Source organism: Struthio camelus, chromosome Z, assembly GCF_040807025.1.
Source record: "Struthio camelus isolate bStrCam1 chromosome Z, bStrCam1.hap1, whole genome shotgun sequence".
In the NCBI taxonomy this organism is placed as follows: domain Eukaryota; kingdom Metazoa; phylum Chordata; class Aves; order Struthioniformes; family Struthionidae; genus Struthio; species Struthio camelus.
Window position 1 is genome coordinate 64,848,054 of NC_090982.1, and position 14,345 is coordinate 64,862,398.

At 39.6% G+C, this 14,345-nt stretch overlaps 1 protein-coding gene across 5 annotated transcripts in view; it reads right to left on the reverse strand.

Moving 5' to 3' along the window:
• Positions 1 to 14,345, reverse strand: part of LOC138064432 (microtubule-associated serine/threonine-protein kinase 4-like) — a 300,511-nt gene that overhangs the window by 188,953 nt on the left and 97,213 nt on the right. Inside the window, exon 1 of one of the 5 annotated variants that reach the window (XM_068926985.1) lies at positions 10,308 to 10,460. The exons of 3 other annotated variants lie outside the window; for them this stretch is intronic. In XM_068926985.1, coding sequence (XP_068783086.1) covers positions 10,308 to 10,346 — 39 coding nt within the window. In that variant the 5' untranslated portion in view covers positions 10,347 to 10,460. Of the gene's footprint in view, positions 1 to 10,307; positions 10,461 to 14,345 lie in introns of those variants that run through there. One more of the 5 variants, XM_068926984.1, reaches the window with a different exon arrangement.

The window sequence follows — 14,345 nt, forward strand, 5'->3', positions numbered from 1 at the left end:
TTCTTTTTTTGCTGACCTCCAATGACTTAAAATTTGGATCTTTAATGCAATACTTAACTAGGCCTCTGTGCCAAGCTCCACAGGCTGATCAGAAAAGCTTTTTTAAAGAGCTATCTCACAGCACAACAAAGCAAAATAAATAGCACAGACTTCTACCAAGTCATTGAATTTAAAAAAAAAAAAAAAAAAAAAAAAAGAGTAACAGATTGTCAATTATTTAACAAAGAATCTCATGTTATGCTATGTTAGCCAATCCATCTAGCCAAGGCCAGGAACCGAATCAAGAAAAGCCATTCTACATTTGTAGGTTCAGTTTTAAACAGTAAGAAAACTGTGACCCTTGAAAGCTATCTCCCAAAGAGAACAGAAATCAGGGGCCAGGAGTGTATCCTGTCCAGCAACAAAAATTATTAGCAAGGGAAAAATTCATCTGAGGTAACTCGCTGTATCCCTTTCTGAATCACGGCCACAGATGTTAAGTTTTGCATAACAAAAATGTGTAACTAACAGGTTGACCCAAATCACTTGGCAGACTTATCCATTAAATGTCTGCTGGATACTCTCCTTTTAGTGTGGCTAGTTACGGCGCTGCCCTCTTCTCCCTGGCTACATCCTGTTGAACACAGATAATCACTATAGTTGCTGTTTGAACATAGAACGTTGCAGCATCCTGAAGGAGAAAAAGGCAAGGATGAATACCTGACAGGATTCTCATCAATTACTGCATTTCCTAGGTGATGCTAGAGAGAGAACACATGAAAAATAGGTACTTTAAATTAATCTTCTTCTAGAGTAGTCCCTTGGAAGAAATGCATCAATTTTTAAACTGATGCCTGAGTTTTCTCCCTGCATCTCATCAGAGCCTGAAGACAAGAACACGCGCTTCATATATCTATAAGCCTAACCTGCTTTACTGAGTTCAGTACCAGAAGAGCTTAACATTGATCTGTCGAATAGACTCCACGTCACAGAGAAACAATACCGTACAATACAATTTATAGTGTCTTTAGGGGGAAACAGGCAATGTAAAAGCACGTTCTACTATGGCTTTTGCCTCAGTTCTAAAAACTAACCAGAATGTTGCATTCACACTGTTTCAACTAAACAATGTGCATAAGGTGCTACAGAAGCCATTAAAAAAGGCAATCCTAAACACAAATACATGGGAAGTGAAGAAGAAAAAAAAATAAAATGTACATACAAAATAAGTAATTGTTTTGCCATATATTCGATTTTAAAAACCCAAAATGCTTTTAAAAAAGAGATACTAAGAATAGTTTTTCCACAATCTTGTCATAGATGTTGAAGAATAAGCAAGTTCTCAGCTGGAATCTCAACAATAAAAAGGTTTTGCTGTGAGCAAAAGAACCCAAAAACCAAACAGCAGAACAATGAAGTCAGCAATACCAGTAGAGCAGACAGCATCTCAGCATAAAACAAATAAAACTAGAAGACTTGCAAAAGAAATCTATGCTGACAGATCTTTGAAGGGTCCCAAGAGCAAAGACAAGAAAGTGAACCCAGCACTGTTTGAGAAAGTAAGTTTAAACAGGCAACAACACACCCAAGTCCACAGACTGTCAAGACGACCCACAAGGATAAAGGGCACATTAGTTTCTCCAACTAAGGAAGCGATTGCCATCTCTAGAAGATTAGGGAGAAATACATCCAGACGGCTGCAAGGACTTCATATGCGCAGCCTTGTTCTAGTTAAGGCTCTTATCACTGCTACAAAGCAAAGTCAGCAAATGCAGTAACAACTCCTACTTTGTGATGAATGTGTATACACTTTGACCTGGATCTTCTCCTCTCTGACATCACACAGCTTGCTGGCCAACCAACCCAAGAAAACTGTAGATTTTGACCATTTTGCCCTGAGAACAATTCTGAACTGTAGCTTACAGACAAGAGCAATCATTCAAGGCAAAGTCATAAAATAAAATAAAAAAGTGCTACGCAGTTTCACACCTGCACGTCAAGTCTGCTATTTATCATTGTCAGATAGTCAGAGATATACATATAGTCTAGTAACTTGGTCACTACTGAGCTCACACCAAATAAACTACTATAAACTTTAACGCTTAAACACAAACACATTATTATGTCTTGAGGAACCGGGAAAGGAAGCAAAATGTGAACCAAGAAAGAATCATAGTACCATAATTTTTACAACAGGTACAAACAGGTTTGCTCTTCTTAAGTTTTCATTTATGTTATTCCTTCATTTCTTGTACTTCTCTACATTTACTAAAATCTTGAAAAAATGGAAGCAATTTAGAAGTAGCAAACTGTTCACAAGGGGCACCAGATTCCTAAAAGCATTTTTCCACTCACAATCTAAATTTTCCAGCTATGCTTGTGAATGCTGTGCTCAAAAAACATAAAAGGATCAGGATTATTTACAGGTTCTGCACGCAAGTTCTGACTGCTAAATTCCCTAATGTACGTACAGCTTTTAACGTATGTATAGCTTTTTAGAACAGCTGAAATGCTATCCTTCTCCCCTTGGCATAATTTAAGACAAAAAAAAGAATTTTAACCTTCCACATCAAAAGAGGTCAAAACATGTTAATGCAAACATAGACCTCATATGCTATCTTACCATGTCTCCTCTATCCTTACACCTCTCTCTTCTCCCGTCTTCCACACAAGGGGAAAAAAGTTACATTGTGGGACAGGAAGAGAACGTGCCTTAGTTAACAAGCACCTTCAGAAATGTTTTTGTATTTGATATAGCACCATTTATCTGTAGAGCACCTCAGGAATATCCAAACACATGAAAACACACACACGCTTGAAGGTCTAGTTTTTTAGGCCTAAAATATTATCAGAAAATTGTAGCATAACATCTACCTTCAAGTAATGTATTAATACACTTAAGTCCATTGTATAAATTAGGTAGTCTAGAAAGTCATCATGTTCCAGAGAGCTGAAAATGAAATCCAGGACAATATCTAGATATTAGATATCAGAAACCAATAATGCGACCAGTCCTGTCTTTTAACTAAGGCTCCCCATTAGTTTCTGTAAGGACATGGTTTTGGTTACATAAGCATTTGCCGAAATTTGATCACTTGAAATTTTTCTTTTTCAGTGCCTGCACAGAGATGACTTTTTTGGTATACAACTACACCGGTCCTACCATTTGAGAGTAAAGCTTAAAAATTTTTCAGTAGTTTCCAATGCAATTGTTCCCTTGTTTTGACATAGTGTCCTGAAATTTGGTTACGGATGACATCCAGGTGTCATAGATGAGTTACTTAATAACCCTATGAAACTAAGTCCACCATATATACACAACAAGTTAAGAAAATTCAAAAAGGATTCCAATCGTAACGTGCTCTGTAGAAACGTGCTCTGTAAACAGTTTAGCACCCAAAGTCTCTGCAGATTCTGAGCATACTTTTCTTCAAGATCATAGACACTGAGCACAACTACTCTTTCCAGCACTAATCCCAGTGGCTCCATGCCACCATGGAATGCTGAACTTAAGAACTAAAATCAAGGGTGATTTCAGCTACTGTACTACAGCACAGTCTTTTGACCACCACAAGGCTTGACTTGAATGAAGGTGGTGGGGGGAGGGAGGGATGGAATCCACAAGATAAGAAGCTAGGAACAATACTCTAAGCTTAAAGAGTGAGCAAGCTGTTGATGGGAAAAATTGTTTTTCCATTTTACTTCAGATGAAGCAAGAACCCTAAAAAGGGTAGTGTTAGGACTGTAGGAGAAGTTAGTGCCATATATAAAAGTGGACAAAGTAAAGCTGAGAAAACAAAATTAAAAGGGATTATGAAATTGCCATTTTGAGCGTTTTATTTTGTGGTCCTAATAATCATTTAGGTTTTTTAAATGTAGTTTTAACATCCAGATGGATAATTGGCTGTAACTGCTGTAAGCAAAAAAGTTTATTGCTTCAGTGTAACAGAAAACAGAATTAATAGCATGTCAAAGTCTGTAGGCAATTTTGATAAAACCTCTAACTACAGAAATGAAAAATTTAAGGTTTTAAAAGCTAACTGTACCAACAAGAGAAAATAAATCACAAATCAGTAGGTCAAATATGACAGACAAAGCAGCATCATAGACAAACTTCAAAGAAAAATGCAAAAAACTTGAATGAAGCATCTTGCAAAGAAATTTAAAAAGACAATATGAAAAATTACTAGTATCATTAGAAGTGACAAAAGTGAGTTATTTAGTTATTAGATGTGGCACAAAGTGAGTTAAAACCAGTGCTAACAAAACTATTTGTCAAACCAAGACCTACACGTGGAATTAAAAAAACTTGTTACTATCCTTCAAGCTGATACTACTCCTATTACTACTAAATGAGCAGACACAGACAAAATACTACAGATTCTTTGAGTAAGTCCATTGACAAGATACAGGAGCTAACTAGCACACAGAGGACTCAAATACTGGTTTCTTTTACAGCTCTTAGAACATAATCGAGCTCAGTTCAAATTATTACTTATCCCACTTCCAAGCTCATCAAAGGATTTGACATGAAGGAACATTAAGTTTATGCTTTGCCTTCCAAATTAACACAAAACAGTCAGTCAGTTTTCTGACATATTGAAGGCATTATCAAGAAATGTTAGTGCAATTATCAAAAGACATTAGTGAGAAGTACGATATGGGCTACAGACAGCAAGTCTGGCCCCATGCCAAACATTTTAGCAGCAAACGAAGCAAGGGGCTTTTTTCCTTTTCTTATTTTAAACCCTGCAATAAAGTGACCACAACACTAAGAGAAGCAAAGACAGAAGAAAAGGTTAACCCTCTCAGAAAAGCTTTCACAGTTCCAATAATAGCAAAATATATGTTTGACACAAAGCCTTTTAAAGGACCTGACAAACATATAACAAAGCATGAATGCCTGGAAAAAAGAGGTGAATTAACTGATCAAGAGATTATACACTCGAGAGTGCAGAAGTGACAGCTAATGAGGAAACGAAAAACATTCTTTACATCAGTGTTTCATCCCTCAGACAGTTGGTCTATCCATCTCTGCTTTCTAAAGGAAGCTATCACTAGTATTTAAGCATACAAAACATCTATTCTAACCTTCACATCCAAAAAAAAATTTAGATGTCATGCCATCTATAACAGTGCCCAGAAAGACTTAAAAATATAGATCATTCTTTCAGAAAAAAATGTATCAAGAATATATAAAATTAGGTTTTTCAACATTTTAAATTTATGACCAATGCTGCTCATACAAATACCTCTCAAAAATGAAAGAGCAAAATGGCACAATTCAAGTAACACTGAAGACCTCTTTGCAGATGCAACCCCTGAAGAAACAATGTATAGACAGGAATTTATACAACTGCTAAGTAGAGGATGAATTAAGTGTGCAGCCATGTAGCTGTACCCGCACAACGCACCCTAGTGTGCGCAGGAAGACCTACACCGTCTTCTTGACAAATTAATTCGAATCTACTGAAAATTGCAGCTTAGAAGGATTTTTTTTTTTAATCTTTTTCTGCATCTGCTCCAGGTCCCACCCCCTCGACAAACCATTTTTCTTTCATACACATACCAAGAGGCAGAAACAGAAACCAGACCAGATTCACAACTATGTTACTTGTCTCCCATTCTGTACATCCATTGCTATTAGCATAGAAACACCTGCAGAGAAAACGGATCAAGCCTCTTTGCCTAATAGGATGAAGAACAGCATTCAAACTAAAGAAGAAGATTAAGAACTCTTCCAGAACCTCAGCTATGAAACTGACCACTTTTAGTCTGTAACACAGGCCATGTCTAGTTAATGTTTTCTAGCTTCTATTGTTTTTCCCCCTCCACAGACCACCCCAAAAACACTTTCCCAATCATCAACTGCATCCACAGAAGAGAAAGACAGTTATAGTCTCCCTGTTATCTCCTTTCCTCTCATATACAGTATTTCCCAGTATTTCCCAGCTGAGCTTTCTACTTCACACACATGTCGATTTCCAGCATTTTAGAAAGAAGCGTTTTCATGAAGCCTCCTATCCCAAAGAAATTATGTCTGTTTAGGAGCTACAAATGAGGTCATTTTTCCTGGGAAATTATTTCTTTTCTGTCTGACTACTTCTAAAAATGTGCCCTCAGAAATAAGCAAGGCCTTGGAAAAGTCTGTTTTATGTTTTTGCAAAGATCTAGACATGTTATATACAAAACTTCAAAAAGTTTGCCTACAAAAGTCAATTAAGTTTCTGTATTGGAGGTGGAGGGAAGTCAAGGCTTTGTAATTACTGTGATGCTTACCATCTTCTCTAGATATACACGAAATTTGTATAAACTAACCCATCAGTTCCACCAAAATAGCAACACTATATTTATACCACACTTTCCTTTGTACCACATTTTCATTTACAGTGCCTGTTCTCATTTCTACCACAATGACTCTGAAATTAAGAATGATGATTTTTTTCCATCTCATCCCCCAAATCAGTGTGAGGAGTACAGCACTAGAAGATTTTCAACTGAAAATTTTCCATGTTGCCTGGGACCATAACCATGCAAACTTAATGCAGTGCAGTCACCCTGATTTTAAAGAAGCTTTATAGACTTGTGAAGAAGTTTCTACCGTTTACTTAAAAAAAAAAATTGTACTGAGACACAAGAAATTTGAGAGGTCTGTTGTTGGTCCATTTCTCCAGCAGTTTAATAAAAAAAGCTCATGTAAATACCACAAAATTTACCAGACATCCTTTACCTGCAATGTAGAGGCAGAACTGAAATTAGCAGAAGGAAAAGGGAAGGCCCAAAAGCCCAAAACATCTAGCACATCTATTCAATAAAAATAAAGTTTCATCAGCTCTGGAAGTAAGACTGAAGCTGGTTGCATATGCCAACGTGAAGAGTTCTCTCAAATACCCACGTCCTCCTCAGTGAGTGAAAGGACTCTGTTATCCTTACCCACCATCACATAGGTTTGGGGGTTTTGTTTAAGGCAATATAAAACACACCACTTGAGATCAATACCTACTAAACAAATTCATGGAAGGAAGATGAAGCATAAGTTCTTAGCAGGAAGCAATCAAGATCTGTGTTGAAGAACATGCAAGCAGCAGTTAATTGTTTTGGTTTGCGTTACTTACTTTCAAGAGATCTATTTCAATCCACGCTTCTCCTGATGTTTCGTACAAATAAAAAGGGTTATTTTTATTTAAAGCTTCAGAAGTTGTTTCATTGAATCTGTTCAATAACAAGGAACATATACCACAGACCTGAAAGAAACGTGTGTTCTGAAGCTTTTATTTCTCTGTTAATAGAACTAACACAAGTAACTGGACATAAAGGAAGAAGTCGCAGAACAATGAAATAGGTGCTTGTATTCAGGATGCAACAAACGAAGGGCTCAGTCTCTATGCAAGAAGCCTGAGCACCAGGAAAGTTTCCATATATAAAGCCCAAACAAGATTTACCAAAGCCTACATATTTAGTTAAGGCTTATATTTTGAGATTCAGTTCAAGCTGCTTCCTGTTTTTTTTGTTTGTTTGCTTGTTTTTAAACACAGCATGATGGTGGATGGGATCAAATACAACTACATCAGGTTCCCATCCAAAAGGAAATAGTTTTGGTGTCCTGTAAATCAAGCTTTAGAGCAAACAGTGTCCAAACAGGAGGAAAAGAAGAACAAAAACCACACACAGTTGCACAAATTAGGCTTTTAATTTAAGCATATACTGTTTCCACTATATGACTGACACATTTTAAAAAAAAATTCTGAAAACTAACATTTTAAATGCATCTTCACCTAAGCAAGCACATATCTTCTAAGCAGATTTTGCTGCTGTTAGTATTTCTATTTCTAACCCAAGGAATTGACATAGACTTACGAAGAGTAAAGTTAGCTGACCTTTCACTGGAGATCACAGGTATTTCAGAATAGTCTTAACCCAGAATGTTTTTTTAAAATCCCTTTCTGAATATTCTCTGAATATTCTCAATGGCTTTTAAAAGGAGGGCATCAGTAACGTACAAAAGATATATGGGTTAGTTCCACAGATGAACAGAATGGCAGGGTTTTTTTTTTTAAATGGTAAGCACATATACTACTGCTATATCAAATACCAATTCATTGTTTTGGGGCAAGGTTGTACTATAAAGGCAGACAAACGTCAGCCAAGGAGACAATTCAGGGACAATTCTGATCAGTATTTACTAACAATCAAGACAGTCCTACGTTCCACGTCACATCCAAGATCTGTTCTCCACCTTGCAAATTCATCATATTAGTCTCTCAGCTAGCTGCATGAGCAACAGATGAAGGTGACAGAGGGATGGGAGAAGGGAAGAAGGATGAGAGAACAATAAAGTAAGTTCAATTAAAAGGCTAAAGAATTCAACTTGAGTGTAAATAGGAGCTCTCTTCTTCCATCCTCCCTACATCACAGCCCATCCACTTGAACACATTTGGCTGTCGGCTAATTTCTCCCCACTCAAGGACCAGATTCTAATCGCAAACACGTCACGCACATCTCCCGCATCTTTAAAAACGATTTGTTACTGTATGCACTGCATGTGTGAATTCCTCTCTCTGATCATGGGATTATTCATGATACAGCTCTTAATACTCTCAAGTGCTCAGCTGAGCATAAGCAGGATCGAGCAAGAATTCTGAGACATATCTTTGGTAGTCAAGATGACTTTGTAAAAGTTACAGAAGATAAAAGTTACCAAAAAATCACCTTGAAAACAAGGTTTGCAGGGCACAACAATAGCCTTCACATGAAGGTTTAAACTATCCCCTAATCAGCAGACTGCTGTTCACTTCTTGTCAAAAGGCAGAAATCCGGTTTACACTACTCTCGATTACAGCAAGCTAAGGAGGTGGAAATCCGGTTTTGCTGTGAAGATCTACCTCCTGAAACTTCTAAATCTGCTTTTAAAAGCTGTTATTGGCAGTCCCAACCTGCAATAGAGATTCTCCTTCCCTACTCTACAACCAAGTAATATAAATGAAAGATTTAGTATTTAAAAGACTACAGAAAATCTCTAAATTTGTTTTTATGAAAAAGTTACTTGCTCTCCACAGACAACAGCTATCATGCAAAAAGTTAAAGAAAAGCTAATGGATTCTTAACACACTAAGAGGCCCCAGAGGAGTTTCAACAGACTTCTCAGTGCTGTGCAACAACATTCACTACAGATTTTATTTGGAGTTATCTGTCTAATACAAATTCTGTCACATTTGTGAGTGACACACTAAGTTGAAAACATATCTGAAAAGGTATCTTTCTGAAAAGTCTGTAACTTTGCAAGTTTAGTACATTCCAGATATTATAAACAGTTTTACACTACTTCACAAAAGAATAATAATCTCAACTATAAGGAGGCTTTCCTTTTCTCTCTTCTCCCTCCTCCCATTGAAACACCGCGGATGTAAAGGAAAACAAAAGAAAGGAAGTACATTCATCGCTGAGAGTGACTTGAGCAAAGGGGCTTTCTAAACAATGGGTGAGAATGAGGTAGTTTGAGGTGGTGCTCCATTTTGGTGAAATAGAAGAGAAAAAAAAAAAGAGCCTCAGATCCTATGCCTAATTACTGTCACATGCTCTTTATTAATACCATGTTTTTTCATAAATTAATACTTTAGCATTTAATATATTATCCAGAAGGACCAAAACAGGCTAATATTTACCCAAGGCACACCGCTAGAGAGTCTCGAGTTAAAATAACGTTTGATACCAACGTTTTGTCGTAACCCACACTCCATTTAGAAGATGTCTTTGCTCGAGTTTATGAACGCCAATGCAAGAGTCGGTCAAAAGATGACTGAAAATGATAAAGCCCTCGTTGTGCCCTTTCACAAAGTATGCCACAAATCATCAGAAACTGGTAAACAAACAAAACTTTCTCCCCTACATAACGGCCCGTATTCCTCCGTATTTAGAAGATGTGATTACAGTCAAGCCTTATCGACACGGGGGGAAAAAAGGCGCATCTCATTACCGGTTATCCACTTTTGTGGCTGTGCGTGCGCGCTTTGCCAGTTCTGCCGGAAGGGCCGAACTTGAGAAACGCGAACCGCGCTAGCTAACGCCGAGGAGAACTACCCGAGCGCCTGCCGCCCCCGCCGCCCCGGCACCCGCCCGCCGCCGCCGTTGGGGCCAACGGCCGTTCCCGTCCGAACCGCAGCCCCGCGCGCCCCGCCCGCTCTGCCTCCCACAGGTGGCCGCGCCGCGCGCCGGGCCAGCGGGACGGCCCCGCCGGCACACGCCTCGGCGCCCAACGGCAGGTAAGGGGAACTTCGAAACTGAAGGGAGGCGGGGGCCGCTCCCGCGGGGCGCTGCCCGCCCGGCCCTACCTGAAGCCCCCGCCTCCGCAGGATGCCCGGCTCGTCCATGGCGCCGCTCCGCCGCCCTCACGCCGCGCGGCGCCTGCCCATGCCGGACTGCCCGGACCCCGCGCGCCGCTCCGCATCCCCGCAGCTGCCGAACGCTGACATCACGGCTTATCTGATTGGCGGCGGGAAGTCAGGTGACCGGCCGAGTTGTGCACCCCAGCAACTTCGGCGCCCGCCGACGGGGCAGCCCCGCGCGGGGGGGCCCGGGGCCGCGCCCGCCCCGCCGCCGCCGCCCCGCCCCGGGGCCTCCCGCGGTCGAGGGGCCGCGGCCCGGCCGCAGCCGCGGGGCCAGCGGCGGGCCGAGGCGCTCCGGAGCTCCGCAGTGCCCCCGCCGCCCGCGGACGCGGCTCCGGAGCCGCCCGTCACCGCGCCGAGCGCGGCACGGCAAGACGGGCGCGCAGGCAGCCGTTAGGAAAAGCGTTAGCTACCCGCACGCGGATAACGGCATCGGAAAAGAGGGCTCACTGCCATCAGGGGCAATGTCACAGTCTGCTTCGGCTCGCTTCCCTTGCTCCGTCTCGTTTTATTTCAGTTCAAGGCAGCCAACAGACGAATAGTAAGTTTTCATTTACTTGCAAAACGCGACGGTCACGACGTACAACATAACGGCGCCTCGTAAGAAATTCCCCCTCCTGGATTTCCGCCGTGAAGCGGCGGAGGGCAGAGGGGCGTCTCGCGGGCAAAGGGAGACACGGCCCCGTGGCGCCGGGTCGCTCACGGCCAGGGGGACAGCTCGCCTCCGTCGGAAACCACAAGCCGAACCCAAAAAGATCATGTTTGGGAGCACAAATTCTAAGGAGGAGGAAGGTATTTGACTTTTCTTATCAGCTAAGCTGCTGGTTAAACAAATCATTGATTTCCCTCCTCCCCTCCCCCCCCCCCAAAAAAAAAGCTGTCATCACACTATTAGCCTTGGTAGCAATTGATTATGCGATGTCATTACAAATATCTTTGAGATTTAAGAACTCTGTCCCTGAGTAAAATTGATTGCATTTTATGTTCAAAAGCAATCGCTGCATACATCTCTAGATTTACAAGGGGAAGTCTTGTCAAATACTAAAACACCGAGAGAAACATCCTAGTAAATATACCTATATATTTTCCAGTTAGGCATCTTAATCTGATATTATTTAAAACTAGGAAGTCTTCAGACTACGATTCAAAAGGGAAAGCATGCCCTCCTCTGCAAAACTAAATAAATCAAAACTAAAACATGAGACTGTCAGAAACTATAAACTGAAGTCAAACACAAACACAACTTCAATATTCCTATCACAAACATGTAGCAAATGGCAGCAATTCCATTTCTTTGGGTAATTAAACATGTTACCTAAACAAAAGAGGGTTACTCCATCTAGAGTTAACATGCTAATCAGTTAATTTTAAGAAACTTTTCCGTTTCAGAAGTCTGATTCTATGAATGACACCACAGCCCACCACAGAAGACAACTCTTGAAATCTCCATGCCTTACTTATAAAACACAGGTATACCTGCAGATCGCCAACTCCATATAAAGAGAACGCACCTCAAACCACTTCTAGAGAGCAGCAAGCAGGAATGAAGAGAAAAAGTACATTTCTTACTAAAGGATAGAAATAGAGATAAAATTCAAGGTTAGTATTCACCCATTAACAGTCTAAGGTGAGGATTATGACAATCACACCCTCAAAGCTAGTATGAAAAAATATTGATTTTCTGTCAGATTGCTTCATTTTGAAGAGTTTTCCAAGTACATTTCATAGTAGTAAAACCTGCTAGGGGCAAAAACATTTGTAACAAAAATGAAGGGTTGCTGAAAGGATAAGGCTAAGCAATAACAGCTTATCTACAGAGCAGAGAAAGAAAAAGCTGCTGTATTTCCCCCGATCTATGTTTCTTCATATGACTCAGAACGTACTGACGTTATTGTTCTACAGTTTTAAAATAAGAACTGAGAATTTCAGCATTTAAGACAACTAAATTGTAAGGGGGAAAAAAAAAGTCAGTTTTTACCAGAGTTGCACAAGAAGTTACACAGTGATATCACTTAAAAAGTTCTCCCTCCCCTGTCTCTCTATGCCTCCAACTCAAAAGGCACCCATAGTATCAGGTCAATGGCTTAGACTTTCCCATTGCCAATTTCAGTTACAGGATCACAGCCCTACTTCAGTTCAGAAACAAAGGAGAAGCTCATACTGACCAAACTCCAGCTCAAAAAGGGAGAGACAAGGCAATCAAGAACATTGATAGATTTATAGATTCATAGGTCAGAAGGGAGAGCTGTGACCGTCAAGTCTGACCTTCTCTGTAACAAAGGCTTCAATTCAACTCACTCAACTGTTGTGAATTAATTCCCTTTTGAAGTATAGCATCTCTTTAAACAGCATCTTGAACCTAAAGAAAAACTTTTCATTTTGGAGAATCTCTGACATAACTACATCTCATCTCCTCTGTGAAACAAAGGGAAATAGGGTTTATTTTAAGACGACTCAGGTATCTCCTCTGAATTCCAATACCATTTTCTTTTCCTAGTTCCACTTAAAAAAAAAAAGTCATCTTGTCTTTCTTCTTTGTTTACACTTTCAAACTTTCACCTAATCATTCATATCTATGTGCCCTCACATTCCATCTTTTCTCCATTTCTTTGTTTCCAAAGAAAAGGGACAGGCAACGGAATCGCAACTTAAATATCATTATAACATTTCAAATGGGGATGGCACAAATGACTTTGAGGCAATAGTTAAAGCTTATGGAATTTCAAGGGTTGGTTAGCGGCAAAACCCTACCATTTGTCCCATGTGGCCCACCACAGGTTTCAGCTGCAAGGCTGTTTGTATATATTTACCAAATTCTAAATATGTGTTTACACAAGTTCTAAATAAAACTCTCAAGTACAGAAAAGTATTCCATATGACTACCTCCTAGCATACTAAGCAAAGGATACTGAAGCGTAATTGCTATTGTTCTGGCAATCATTTCAGCATATCTAACTACACATAACTCAGTAATGTAGCTATATCATTTAAGAGCACTGTCTCTCATCTAGCTGAGAGGTCTGTAAAACAGGAAAAATTCTGCAAGCTCATTACTCAGACAACACCACCACCACAAAGTCATACCACCAAATAACATACCACTGATAGGCACAGATGCAAAAGGTCCACAGCCTAACAAACCACCTCAAGTATTACAAAAGCATCCACTTGTGGATATGCGTAACTTACAGAAAGAATTATAAGCACACAGAACAAAGAGGTCTCCTGCATGAAATAACTTTTCAACTGAAGACAAATACAGTACAAGTACTCATTCTGTGAGAAACTAAAGATTATTGTTACAGCTACCTAAATAATTCTGGAAGGCATGAGAATGAAACAAAGAGAAGACTGCCTTCCAGTGGAAGATGAAATTAATCCCAGGTAGAAAAGTACAACCTACTTTTCATTGACAATGTATTTGCTGTCAATTCTAAAAAATGGCATTTTCTTAAGCTTATGTTGCAGTTTATAGTGCACATCAGAAGATAAAGGCACAGATTTGCAATTAATACATGGCTAGCATTAACTCAATTTTCTCTCAGTCTATGAAACTTTTTAGATGTTACTAAAGGTGCATCTATGTTTTTGATAGAGCATAAAGCCTGCTATTTGTATCTGGAGGTTTCCACTGCTTTTCAGCTAATTATCATCATCATCATATTAATTATGAAAAACATGATAGACAAATGATATTGTAGTATTGCAAAAGTTGTGTTCTAGAGGGAAAAAATCAAGTATAAATTGTATATACACCTTCTGTGGAACATTTTAACAACACTATCCTGGTACACATATGAAATACAGCAAATTGCTTCACAGACTTCTTCACAATCATATTAAAAAAAAGGCACACTTTGTACCTTTACCGCAAAATTGGGCGGATATAAAGAAAAGAAAACTTCCTTTTTTTCTTGTCAGGAAAAGCAAAATTTTAAGAGAACCAATAAACAAATAGCCACAACTTTTTGAGAAAGCTTTCTT